The sequence below is a fragment of the Nicotiana attenuata genome, unplaced genomic scaffold (genome assembly GCF_001879085.1).
Source record: "Nicotiana attenuata strain UT unplaced genomic scaffold, NIATTr2, whole genome shotgun sequence".
NCBI lineage: Eukaryota > Viridiplantae > Streptophyta > Magnoliopsida > Solanales > Solanaceae > Nicotiana > Nicotiana attenuata.
In genome coordinates, this window is record NW_017670480.1 from 423355 (window position 1) to 438084 (window position 14730).

The window sequence follows — 14730 nt, forward strand, 5'->3', positions numbered from 1 at the left end:
GAGAAGATTTTGAAAGATAAAGAGTTAAGTATAATGATTTGGGGAAAATCTAGGGAAAAACTTGGAAAGTACTGTGAAATCTTGAAGGATAAGGGAGAAAATATGAAAGCTTGAAGAAGGTTGATGATAGTTTGAGAGTTCGAGGGTAGAAGCTTGGTCGAAAAGTGAATAAAGAACAAGGGGTGAAACCTTATATAGAAAAAAGTTCGCGACCCTTCACATTCAGGGGTAACCAACCGATGGTCGACACGTGCTCGAAGTCAGAACGACACGACTGACGGGATATTTCGGCTTCTTCGTCATTTTCTATTATAGCGTACGAAAGAAGGGACCGGGAAACATCTATTGTTTCTTATTGTTTCGGTAAACCTACCCTCCGAGAAACGAGGGGACTATCTGTATAAATGTAAAATCGGAGGTAAGGAGCACTCTGATTTCCCGGTGGGCTAACGAAGAGAGGACGTAACTGCGCATAGTCGAGATCGAAGTCGGGAGCCGCCCGTATCAAAGCTCGAACAAAACACCTGTCCCCGGAGCCATCGAGGTCATACCCCCCGAGCCATCGAGTTCATGCCCCCAGACCTGATTCGAATAACGAGACCTCGAAAAGCATTGCCAAACGACCGCACACGATTAACAAAAGGCCGTGATATTTGTGCCCAACCAGATGTCACGGCGTGAATCTCGGACCGTATCAATGGTAGATCAGTGATTAGCAAGAAGATAGAATTTTACGTTTTTTAGAATTGTGCTTAGGGTGAAACTCTCCTACTATATAAAGGGGAAGCTAACTATTCATTAGGGACATGGTAACAGGCATACCAAGGCAATATACATCTATTTTTCTCTAGTTATTGAAAGTTCTTGTTGTGGTTTATAAGTTCTTCATAAGCACTGGTCCGGAACCGAAGGCGAGGTTCTTGTTAAGCCTTAAATCGAGCCCGGGTTCAGTATCATCATTGGTTTGGTTATTAATTCTATCTTTCAATTGCTTATCTAATGTCATTAATCACTTATATCGAATTAATCTACTTATCTTTAATTTCGCGTATAAATTCAAATGTTATTATTTTTAAGGGTAAACAATTTTCTTCTTTCACTGAAAACTTTTCACTTCCTTTGGTTGGATAATAGGTTGAAAAGCACGTTAGTTTACCACTTCGGGGGTATTATCACATGATATAGTGAAAATATATGAAGAAAGGGATTATATAATATAATTACTTATAAGTTGCTGCAGTAGCATATGAAGAAGGGGATTTATTAATCTATATTCTTCTTCTTTTCCCTGCTACACCCTCCCCCTGCCCCATCCCTTGTTCTCTGTGAATGAATCGAAAAGCGTAGAACATTCCTAGTCCAAATTCCTATGCACGAAGTACAAGAGTTGAGTATCTACATTCAATTGCATGTAATGTGAACTAAGATAATTGTCTCTGTTAAACACACACTTGCCAAGTCTTGGTAATTAAATTAAGTTCAAAGTAGTTGTGACTAATGAATTAAGGAGTCCTTTTAAAATTCATGAAACACACAATTCCAACGCTTCACATTTATCAAACTGGATTGACTGGATTCCAATCGTCACATAAGACTATCCAGTTTTCACCTATAAAATCAGAGCACCTGCTACTGTTTTTTGTCAAGCCTAATCCGAAATCCTTGGTTAATCACTCCATTGCAATATTGGCTTACTGTACTTTACCAATGTGATAATGGCATCCATTGGCAAACGAGAAATAAAAATGATAAATGGCACTGTTCTGCTCATGAAAAAGACACCTTTGGACCTTGGTTCTTCTCAAGTATTGGCTCCACATGAAACTTATGAAGTTCTTGGGCATAAGGTCATCCTGCAGCTAGTTAGCTCTGTCTATGGAGATCAAGGTTTGAACTTTTTAAATACTTTTCAAATAATTTCACTCCATTTCTCATGCTTCAGTCTAGTTGTCCTTTTGTATGTATTCTATGATACTATGCAGCTAGCATGTTAGTGCTGTAGTGAATATATGCATTTTCTTTTGAATGTGTGGATTAATAATCAAATATTAATATTGTTGAAGGAAAATCTTTGAAAGGGAAACTTGGGAATCCTTCACAGTTAAGAGATGAGATCAAAACAGGCAGCGAATCGAAGTTTTGTGTCACATTTGAGTGGGATCATGAAGTGCTTGGAGCTCCAGGTGCATTCATTATCAAGAATCTTAATACAAGTGAATTCTATCTCAAGTCACTCACTCTTGAAGCTAGTGATCCAACTCAAGACACTTCACAATTTGTCTGCAATTCTTGGGTTTATCCTGCTGAGAAATACAAGTCTGACCGCATTTTCTTTGTGAATCAGGTACAAGTAAACTTATTGAACTGTAGGGTTACAGATTAGATCATATGCTCTTCTCTGTTTGATAAGAAATTATTTATGATTTGCAACAGGCTTGGCTTCCGAGTGAAACTCCTGCAGCATTGCGCGTGTACAGAGAAGAAGAGTTGCTAACATTGAGAGGAAATGGAACTGGAAAGCTTCAAGAATGGGACAGGGTTTATGACTATGATTGTTACAATGATCTTGGAGATCCAGGAAATGGTCCACTTTATGCCAGACCAGTGCTTGGGGGATCTGTAGAGTATCCTTATCCGCGAAGAGGAAGAACAGGACGACCACCATCTAAGGCTGGTAAGTCTTTCAATAGAAGCATTTGCACTATTTTTAAATGCTCTATACAGATATGTACCCCTTACTCTTTTATTTTTACACTTGCTTGGACAGATCCTAACAGTGAAAACCGGCTTCCACAAATAGCTAGCTTTGCAATTTATGTCCCGAGAGATGAAAAGTTTTCGCCTTTAAAGATGACAGATGTCCTTGGTAATGCACAGAAAGCCATTGCGCAAGTCTTTGCTCCTCAGCTTGCTTCTTTAGGAAATCTTTCTCTTAATGAATTCAATAGCTTTGAAGATGTATTGAAAGTGTATGAACCTGGAACTCCAGTTTTTCTTAAGTATCCAACGCCACATGTTATTAGAGGTAATTTTGGATGAGACTTTCATTTGTGTCATTTCTTTATTAATTCAACCTTTGTTGTGCTCTAAAATTTTAATTTATTGAAACAGAGGAGAAGTCGGCTTGGATGTCAGATGAAGAATTTGGAAGAGAGACATTAGCTGGATTGAACCCTGTGTGCATAACTGGCCTAAAAGTAAAAATTTTATAATTTTTTTGTCCAATTCTTCTATCTTGTCTATTATCTGAAGAATGGAGTAGATTACATTGTTTGCATTTTTGGTACAGGAGTTCCCCCCAACGAGCAAACTGGATCCAAAAACTTTTGGTGACCAAACAAGCAAAATAACCAGAGAACAAATACAGAATCAGCTAGGTGGAATGACAATTGAAGAGGTAAGTGACTAAACTGTTTATTGTTTCTTAAATCCTTCCAAGTTGACTAATCTGCTCAGTGCTGACTCAAATGTATATTTGCTTCTTCTTAGGCCATGGAGGTGAACCGACTTTTCATACTGAACTACCATGACATTGTGATGCCATATGCGAGGAAAGTTAACACATCACATTCAAAGATTTATGCCTCAAGAACTGTGCTCTTTCTGCAAAAGGATGGTACTTTGAGGCCGCTCGCCATTGAACTAAGCTTGCCTCATCCAGATGGAGATCAACTTGGCTCTATAAGCAAAGTTTTCACTCCAGCTGAAAATGGTGTTGAGGGTGCCTTATGGCAAATTGCAAAGGCATTTGTAGCAATTAATGATTCTGGAGTTCATCAGCTTCTCAGTCACTGGTATTTCAAACTAGCTGAAGTCCATGTTGTGTAGTCTGTTACTGAATAATTGTTTGATTACATGTCTAATGTTCTTCACAGGTTACGTACTCATGCATCAGTTGAGCCTTTTGTGATTGCGGCAAATAGGCAGCTAAGCGTGCTCCATCCTGTCTATAAGCTTTTGCATCCTCACTTCCGCGATACGATGCATATCAATGCCTTGGCTCGACAGGCTGTACTTAATGCTGGAGGTATTGTTGAGAAGACTGTTTTCCCAGGACCATTGTCAATGGAGTTGACATCTATTGCTTACCGCGACTGGGTTTTCCCTGATCAAGCTCTCCCTGCTGAACTTGTTAAGAGGTTAGTCACAACTTGGTGCGCTAGTCTATCTGTTATGTAATGATTTCCTAATGTTATATTGCTTTCTTTGTGTACTATTTTTCTTCAGAGGAGTTGCAGTTGAGGATCATTCATCCAAACATGGTGTCCGCCTACTAATAGAAGACTATCCTTATGCTGTGGATGGACTTGAAATCTGGTCAGCAATCAAAAGTTGGGTACAGGAATATATCAGTTTGTATTACAAATCAGATGACATGCTTCAGAAGGACACTGAAATCCAAGCCTGGTGGAAGGAACTCTGCGAAGTAGGACACGGTGACAAGAAAGATGAGCCTTGGTGGCCTAAAATGCAGACACGACAAGAACTGATCAACTCAGTGACTATCATTATCTGGATGGCATCTGCTCTTCATGCAGCTGTTAACTTTGGACAGTACCCTTATGGAGGCTATGCACCAAACCGCCCTGGTATGAGTCGAAGGCTTATTCCTGAGCCTGGAACCCCTGAGTATGAGGAGTTGAAGGTGAACCCTGTAAAGGGATATCTAAAGACAATTACACCACAGTTCCAGACTCTGATTGGAATATCTGCTCTTGAGGTTTTGTCAACGCATACTTCAGATGAAATTTATCTTGGCCAGAGAGATTCTGCTGAATGGATCAAGGACAAAGAAGCTCTGCTAGCTTTTGAGAGGTTTGGAAAGAAGCTGGCTGAAATTGAGGAAAATATTACAAAGATGAACAATGATAAGAAGTGGAGGAACAGGACTGGGCCAGTTAAGATGCCATACACATTGCTCTATCCGACTAGTGAACCTGGACTTACTGCTAAAGGAATTCCGAATAGTATCTCAATCTAAAGTTACTTGCTAAATTGTTCCGGTGTTATCTGCACTGGTTTATGATAGGCCTCTAGTGTCTGTCTAGCTCTATCTTAGCTTTGAAATGTTAAACCAGCTCCTTCACTGGTTATATAATAATAATAATAATATGAGATATGATCTCTTCTTATTTTATGTCCACATCTGTTTGCCTACCAAGACGATGTGGACATAAAAAATGTGGTACTTTGAAAAATTAGGAGTAGTATTTGAAGATAAGATGAAAAAGAGTAGTTTTAAAATTAGTTGATAATGTCATTTCTTGATCGACACGACATCAACAGTACTCATCCACTTGGCACTAACATAACAGGCATCTACCATTATACTCACCATGTTCGGTTATACTATTGCTATTCATAATGAAAAAGAGCATTTGCCTATTTATATAACGGATCGTGTGATAGGCCACAAATTGGGCGAATTTGCGCCTACATTAAATTTTAGAGGACATGCAAAAGCCCCTTTGACATCTCTTCATCTGCAAATAATTCTCGATGTGAAAACACAGAGGGGTGCTGTAGTGCAACTGATTGCAAAAGAGGGGAAATCGGACACATTAAAATTACCTTCTGGGGAGGTCCATTTGATATCCAAAAACTGCTCAGCAACAGTCGGATGTAAAATAGTCCTTTATTTTAGTCCTAAGGAAAAAAAACGCTCTGTTATATTGAAGAACAAGTCTTAATCGGTGTACATAGGTCGGGTTGGTTCGGATTTTCTAATTACCAAACCAAACCAATTGTATCGGTTATTAAATCTAAAGATCTAACCAAACCAATAAAAGTCGGATGCTTAAATCTTGGTTTTTCTCGGGTTTTATGGATTTTCGAATTTTTTTCATAAAGTCTTCATAGCATAAAACAGAGAATTTGTGCTCCAAATATTTCTTTAATCCTAGTAAGACAGAACTATATAAGGTGTTTTAATAAAATAAAATAAAGATGAGATGATTCATCGCATTGTACTAAAATATTCAACAATAAAGATAATAAAATCACATAAAATAAATCTTATTAATAAGCCATAATAAATTAAAATAAACATAATTTAAAATTACTAATAAGTTGCTAAAATAAGTACGACTAATAAGTACTATTATTTACATGACTAAACACTAAAAAAAATAAGTTATGCATTTTATCTAAACCATGGAAAAACTAAAAAATAGATATCCAACACTATTTTCATTCATAGTACAATTAAATTGAATGTATTTTATTAGTATTAGTATTGATTTGATTCTGGTTTAGGATTTATTTGAGTTACTAACATTTATGGACTATAAAATTTATTGGAGCATCTAAAAATTATAAGTCTAAGCTTGAAATAATAAGTTAAAAGAATAAAACAATGAAAAAGCTTAAGAAATATTTATAAACTACACAACAATAAATATTTTTATGTATTAAATTTATTTAAAACTTGATGTTCTATACTTCAATACCACACAACAGGGGAGTGATTTGTGTGGTGACCAATTTTTTGCTTAAACTGATTATGGAAGGACCTGGTTCTTCTATGTGTTCCTTCTGCTACTGTTGCGGAATAATAAATGTAGAAAGTAAAGAACACAAGTATTTTTACGTGGAAAACACCCGGCTCAAAAGGTGAAAAAACCACGACCTACTACTCGGTAGGATTTTCCTCAGCACTTCACTAAATCACTGAGCCAAAACAGCATTTATAAAACTCTTTGTAAACCTAAGGATTACCTCTAATCCCGTTGTAGCACACAACCTCTAACTGTTGCGACAACTTCAAGTTAACTCTAACTTGAATACTCTGAGTACCTATTACAATTGCCTCTAGATAAAGCTGAAAGGTACAATATAAAACACCTACTACAATTGAACTAGAAATAAAGAAAGACACATAAAACTCTTTATGGAGTTGGTTCTTCAATCTGGTTCATGTAGCTTCAGGTTTGCACACTTGAATCACACACGAACTGCTTGCAAAAAGCCTTCCTATTTTGCTCTCAATTCATGTTTAACTTCTGCATTTTTGTGCAACATCTGTAATGTGAGAACATCATGCAATTTATAGAGTTAGTAGATGAAGAAATAACTAGAGTTCTGATGCAACTCTTCCTTGGTGGAAGAGTTCTAGTTGATCTCAACTTCTAACTCCTTCCCTATCTTGGATAATGTTCTCTTTGAGTATGGAGTCCTTCTCCTTATCAATTATGCAACCTTTTCGATCAGGAGATATTAAATACACCAAGTTAAGCTTATCTCCTTCACGTGCATCCCACATGCTCGAATCTAGCCATTTTTGTGCACCTGAGGGATGGACCTGGTTCATGCCTGAGCTTCATTTGTCAATCTTCAAAACTAACCTTCACTTGGGCCAACAAATTTCCCCTTTTTGATGATAACAAACTCTGTGCTTTTCATAAGCTTAGGCCCCGTTTCAACTTAGCTCAACATCAACACAATGTTAGAAACATTTTTCCTTTTTATCACTTATCATCAAGGACTAGGTACATTAGGTTATAAACATCACTGTTCAGAGTATAAAGCACAACTTCTTTTCTCCCTTTTGGCATCATCGAAAAGTTGCGTAAAAATGTGAGATAACCAGATTTTAAAACTTACTCATGGCCACTGGGGCTACTTCAAATGCAATCATGAATTAATCATCATAGATCAAGCTAAGAATTTTAACCATCAAAAAAATATAAACAAACAGTTAGAGAAAAAGACAGTGAATTTCGTTGATGATTGATAAGATTCTACCACAAAGCATAAGAAGAAATAAAAATATTGAAAACATTAGCAAAAGAAATAAAAAGTCTCGAATTGGGTCACAGGTTGATCTACACTAGGCTAGGATTTAAGGCTTGGAAGAGGTAGGGGCTGGGTTATTTGTTTGGAGAAGTTTCATCATGTCTTGAAGAATTCCATCATTCTTCTCCTTTTCCCTTGCAAGTTCAGTTCTGAGAACATCTCTCTCAGATTCTACCACCCAATCGTGTCTTCAGCCTTGCTATCTCAGCATCATTTGCCTCACTCTCTTGCATCAAGGCTCTGACCTTGCTATTCACTGGTACCTTTTGGATGAACCAGGTTCTTTAGGAGTGGCATTGACTTCATAATCTCAAGCAAGCAGAGTATTAACCCAAAATGATCCTTGCTCTTACTAATCTCCCACTTCTTCATAGGTACCTTGAAATGTGCAAGTACAGTTATGAGAATGAAGCCATAGGGAATGGTATGAGTCTTGAAGCCATTTATAACCCTATCAGTAGATCCGCGAGGGTTTCCTGTTCAGATGGAACATGTTCATCTATATTTTTTCCCCAATTGAACCAACCCCTCAGCAGCTTCACCAGACCCACTTCCCCTTGTTTTGCTCACGCTCTCTTCTATTTCAGTAAATTCCTCTCCACATACAACCATTGCACCAGTTTCTTTTGTTAGACCTACAGGAGTGGGTGAAGAATCAATCACTTTTTTACCCTTTCCCCTCACATCACTCCTAGCACCCTTGCTCTCTTTTTCTTTTCCCTTTTTATTTTTACCATCAACTTCTCCAGATTCTGTAGTCGCAACACCTTCTATAGATCCTACCAGTACAAATCTATTATCCAAATTTGCAGCAACTTCAGAAATTGTCTTAGGAATAACTTTAGAATCAGAAGATACCTGTTCAATTTCGAAGACCTACTTTCTTCCCCCTTAGTAGCAGACTTAAATGGATCTTCAGATTTCTAGGATTCTTCTTCCCTACCTGCTTTCAATTGCTTGTTTATTTTCTTGATCTACTCTCCTTCAGCGACAATCTTACGAGCCATCATCTTTACTCTAGTTTTATTAGAGATTGGTGTGGTTGAAGCAGTGGTAACAGGTGTGGAAGTGGTTTCCTGTGGTGGTGATGAAGGATTTTTCAGAGGTGTTCGACATATCTGGGCTAGGGTATGGAAGAGAAGAGAACTAGATTGTGTTTGGAAGATGAAAGAAGAATGAGAGTTTTTGACGGCTTGAGAGAGATGAAGTAAGGAATACACTAAAGCTGATCAATATACAGGGGAATAATTGATGGGGTAACTATAGCTTTTCAGACTCTTAGAAGTTTAATCAAACTGAAATTCAGTTTTGAAGAGACGTTGGAGTGTATCCCTAGAATCTAGGTACTTCCATTCGGTTGGGACTCTTTTGAAAGGGACTGGTTCACTTGTAACGGATAAGTCCAAAAGGAGTTTGGTATTTGGTAGGACTCTGCTCATGATCCAAATATAGTATTTTCAAATTATGCAGAGTGTAGAAAGCATACCGTGTTATCTTGATGAACCAGGTTCTTCACTGATAATTCTCTTGTGTGAGTCTAAATTTGCCAAAATAGAGAAAATATCATTAGAGATTAATGAGTCATTTTAACACATGGCACAAGAGTATACTATGGAAAGTATGAGACTGAGCAAGATTTAATCTAATTATACACAATTTACAGACTTTCAAACCAATTTTTTTTTTCAATTTTTTCATTTTTTTTCGTTTAACCTTGAACTGGTCCTATTAGGTGATCTTAATCATTCCTAATTCCAACCTGTTCCTCTCGAAGTGATCTCTACTTAAGGCTATTGTGAAGATGTAAGCAACTTGCTTGTCAGTAGCACAAAACTCCACAGTGATCAAGCATTTCTCATAGATGTCCTTCAAAAAAATGGTGCCTAACATCTATGTGCTTAGTTCTCTTATGATGAACCGGTTTCTTTGTCATACTAATAGCACTTATCACAAAAAATAGGGATGCAACCAACATCAATTCTAAAGTTCAATAATTGTTGTTTGATCCACAACAATTGAGCACAACATGAAGCAGTAGCAACATACTCCGCTTCAGCAGTGGATAAGGCCACTGAATTTTGCTTTTTGGTAGCCCATGACACAAGACATGAACCAAGGAAGTGTGCCATACCTGAGGTGCTCTTCCTATCCACAAGGAAACCTACATAATCAGCGTTAGCATATCCCACTAGGTTAAAATTACTACCTTTTGGATACCAAAGGCAAAGGTCAGTGGTGCCTTTCAAGTATCTCAATATTCTCTTGACAACAGTCAAGTGGGACTTCTTTGGATTTGCCTGAAATCGAGCACAAAGACCTATACTGAAAACAATGTCAGGTTTGCTAGCAGTAAGATACAAAAGAGAACCAATCATTCCCCTATACAACTTCTGATCAACAGATGAACCAGGTTCATCTATATCCAATTTCGTGGATGTTGCAATAGGAGTGCCAATTTCTTTGGATGTTCCTTCCTGGTTTTGTTACTGAGGAATAGGTTTATGGATAGTTTCCCTCGAGGTTTGAGGATCAGTTCCTCTCTAGTCAGTTCCGCCTATCATGTTGCCCTGGGTGGAAGGACCTGTTCCTTCCCGTGATGCATCTTCAGGCTGGACTGTGGTTTCACCATTTGAATTTCTTATCAGCCCAATCTCTTCATTATCTTGTTCCTGCCTCTCAGAAAGAATGTTAGTTTTAAAAAAAATAACATATACATTTTTTCTAAACACATAGTTCTTTTACTGTATATCTTATAAGCTTTACTATGTGAAGAATATCCCAAGAATACTCCCTCATCACTTCTGGGATCATACTTACCTAGGGAGTCTTTGCCATTATTGTGCACAAAGCACTTGCATCTAAATGTCCTAAGATGGGATATATTTAGCTTTCTCCCTTTAAGTGAGTCATAGGGAATCTTCTTGACAAGAGGTCTAGTCATGCAACTATTTATGATGTAGCATGCAAAAATTCAGCAAACTTAGCATTTTTAAATTCAGTTCCATGATCATACCTAATTGATGCAAGTTGATTACCTAGTTGTTTCTGAGTTTTTCTAACAAAAGAAGTAAACATGTCAAATGCTTCATCTTTAGATGTTAAAAACAATGTCCAAGTAAACCTAGAGTAATCATCAACAAGCACCATCACATATCTTTTACCACCTCTGCTTAATGTTCTCATTGGACCATAGAGATCCATATGGACCAGTTCCATGGTTCTGGTGGTGCTTACCACTTTCTTGCATTTAAAAGAGGATCTTACCTGCTTCCCCCTTGTACAAGCCTCACAAATCTTGTCGTCCTTGAACTTGATGTTAGGCAGCCCTATCACCAGATCCTTGGAGACTAATTTGTTGAGTTGACTCAGACTTGCATGTCCAAGTCTCTTGTGCCAAAGGAAGGGATCATTGTCCAACACACTTAAGCAAGTGAGTTCATTTTCTGAAAGTGTGGACAAATCTACAATGTATGTATTGTTCACTCTTTTTCCCTGCAAAACAATCTTATCAGTGGTAAGATTAATCACAAAACATTTGGTACAGGTGAATGCTACCAAGTTACCTCTATCACATAATTGTGATACAGTGATTAGAGAGTACTTTAGGCCATCTATCAAGTAGACATTCTCAATAGAGTGAGAACAGTCTTACCTACCTTTCCAACCCCAATGATCTCACCTTTCTTCCCATTTCCAAAGGAGACATTACCTCCTTTGAGGTCCTCAAGTGAAAGGAACTGGTTCTTGCTTCCTGTCATATGCTTTGAACAGCCACTATCCATGTACCATATCTGGCTGCTCCCCTTCACTTGGACCCGCAAAAGGAAATCAGGTGTTAGTCTTAGGAATCCAAACTAGTTTGGGTCCCTTTCTATAGGCAAAAGGGTGAATTAAATTCTTTTTAACCCATCCTGGTAGCCTACATTTCCCTTGAACAAAAGTTTTGTTCTTTTGACTGGCCTTTTCTTTTGCATTACATTCACTTTTGTAGTGACCAGTCTTACCACAGTGTGTGCAGATTTTGTTCTCATGAAGTGTGATGTACTTGCTTTTGGGATCCCACTTAGGTGCAGGGATCCCATAGCCAAGTCCTCTCTTATTGCTACTATGGTGTTCTTGTAGCCATGATAATGCATCAGAGGACTTATTCCATTTGCAAGTTCTGTCTAGTTCATGCTTAACCTTACCTAGATCTTCTTTTAGGACTCTTATCTGCTCATCCTTTTTGTATAACTCATCCTTCATTTTTCCTACATTTTCTTCTAAAGTGAGTTGTGTGTAATCACCTTTCTTTTTACCAGTTCCTAATTTCAATTTTAGATTTTCAGATCTAAGCTCTAGGACAGTGGTGTCAAGTTCATGAACCTGGTTCTTTAACTCAACATTTTTACTTTCACTTTCACTAGCCCTAAGCTCCAAATTTTTGCACTTAGCTTTCAAAATCACACACTCCTTAGACAGCTGTTCCTTTTCATTGTTTAGATCCTTAGATTCATCAATGAAATCCAGGAGTAACTCAGATAGCCTTACTTTTGACAAAAATTTAATCTTGTCTTTGAGATGAATTATACTTACCTCAGATTCCTCATCGGATTCTCCAATTGCCATAAGTGCTTGTTCATCTCCATCTTCACCCTCTGAGTCCTCATCTGAGCTTTCTCCCCAGGCAGCAACCATAGCCTTTGTTGATCCTTTGTTCTTCTTCGGTTGAACCTGTTCCTTCGTTTAGCTCTTTCCTTCTTCCATTCAATTTCACATTGAGGGCAGTTTTTGATGTGGTGATCGGTCTTCCAACGCTTGTAACACCCCTCATTGGTTTTTTTTTCAGGAACCCTTGGTTTGCTGTAGCTTCCACTTCTTGAAGGACCCTTGCCTCTCATTAGGTACTTCTTGAAGTCCTTTGTGATCATGGTCATTTCATCCTCCTCTAGATCAGCACCTTCAGTGATTCTGAATGCCAGGCTCCTTTCCTTCTTGGGTGCATCCATCTTCATGGTTTGCCTTCTAAGTTCATAGGCAGTGAGATTTCCAATTAGCTCATCCAACTTAAGAGTGGAAATGTTATTTGATTCCTGAATAGCAGTGATTTTGCTTTCCCAAGAGACTGGCAAAACCCTTGTCAGAATTTTCTCAACCTTGTCTTCTTCAAGAATAACCCTTCCAAGAGACTTAAGTTCATTTGTCAGTGTGGAGAACCTTGTATACATCTCTTGGATGGTTTCCCCTTCCTTCATGGTGAAATTCTCATATTGAGAATACAGCAGTGTTCCTCTTGATCTCTTCACTTGAGGAGTTCCTTCATGAGCCACTTGTAAAGTGTCCCAAATTTCCTTAGCAGTAGTATAACTTTGAATTCTGATGTACTCGTCTGGACCAAGTCCACACACAAGCCATTTCTTGGCCTTAGTATTCTTTTCCCACTTCTTCAAGTCCTCAGCAGTGCAATCAGCTCTAGTCTTTGGCACATCCACTCCTTTAGCATTCTTCTTCATGGTAGCCAGGGGACCATCAGTAACAATGTCCCAGAGTTCATAGTCCTCTCCAATGATGTGATCTCTCATCTTATTTTTCCACCAGGAGTAGTACTGGCCATTAAAGAGTAGAGGCCTAGCAGTGGATTGTCCTTCCCAGTTTCCAGGTGGTGCACTCATCTTGATCTGTTCCTAAGGTGTTAGCCTCTTCAAGGATAACCTGCTCTGATACCAATTGATGTTTTATACTTCAATACCACACAAGAGGGGGGTGATTTGTGTGGTGACCAATTTTTTGCTTAAACTGATTATGGAAGGACCTGGTTCTTCTATGTGTTCCTTCTGTTACTGTTGCGGAATAATAAATGTAGAAAGTAAAGAACACAAGTATTTTTACGTGGAAAATACCCGGCTCAAAAGGTGAAAAAACCACGACCTACTACTCAGTAGGATTTTCCTCAGCACTTCACTAAATCACTGAGCCAAAACAGCATTTACAAAACTCTTTGTAAACCTAAGGATTACCTCTAATCCCGTTGTAGCACACAACCTCTAACTGTTGCGACAACTTCAAGTTAACTCTAACTTGAATACTCTGAGTACCTATTACAATTGCCTCTAGATAAAGCTGAAAGGTACAATATAAAAATTGAACTAGAAATAAAGAAAGACACATAAAACTCTTTATGGAGCTGGTTCTTCAATCTGGTTCATGTAGCTTCAGGTTTGCACACTTGAATCACACACGAACTGCTTGCAAAAAGCCTTGCTATTTTGCTTTCAATTCACGTTTAACTTCTGCGTTTTTGTGCAACATCTATAATGTGAGAACATCCTGCAATTTATAGAGTTAGTAGATGAAGAAATAACTAGAGTTCTGATGCAACTCTTCCTTGGTGGAAGAGTTCTAGTTGATCTCAACTTCTAACTCCTTCCCTATCTTGGATAATGTTCTCTTTGAGTAAGGAGTCCTTCTCCTTATCAATTTTGCAACCTTTTTGATCAGGAGATATTAAATACACCAAGTTAAGCTTATCTCCTTCACGTGCATCCCACATGCTCGAATCTAGCCATTTTTGTGCACCTGAGGGATGGACCTGGTTCATGCCTGAGCTTCATTTGTCAATCTTCAAAACTAACCTTTACTTGGGCCAACAAAACTTTTATACATATAATGTCAGGTTGGTTTGGTTTCGATTTGACTTTTTTAGTTAAAACTAAACCAAACCAAATATCGTTGGTGTGAGCACGTGATTTTTGCCCTATATGAATTACTTCCATAAATTCAAGAAAATAAATTTTTTCCATTATTTGCAATTTCGTAGATTTTTCGTAGGATTTTTGTTAATTGTTTGCATTTCTCTATTAATTGTATGATAACTAAAAGTTGATTGGTTGAATGGGCTGGGCTGATTAATCCGAAATGCATGTCATGATCATTGGTACCAGCTGCTCCACTCAGATA

The 14730-nt window shown here is 38.0% G+C and overlaps 1 protein-coding gene across 1 annotated transcript; it reads left to right on the forward strand.

The window, feature by feature from the left end:
• Window positions 1–1703: 1703 nt before the first annotated feature.
• LOC109240031 (probable linoleate 9S-lipoxygenase 5) lies at window positions 1704–5135 on the forward strand (the record flags this gene model as incomplete). The annotated part of the gene is made up of 9 exons (XM_019406652.1): window positions 1704–1887; window positions 2064–2344; window positions 2434–2674; window positions 2768–3025; window positions 3112–3197; window positions 3290–3397; window positions 3490–3794; window positions 3876–4139; window positions 4228–5135. Coding segments are annotated over 9 exons (2481 nt in total), but the record flags the coding sequence as incomplete, so codon positions are not given.
• Between the last annotated feature and the right edge of the window lie 9595 nt (window positions 5136–14730).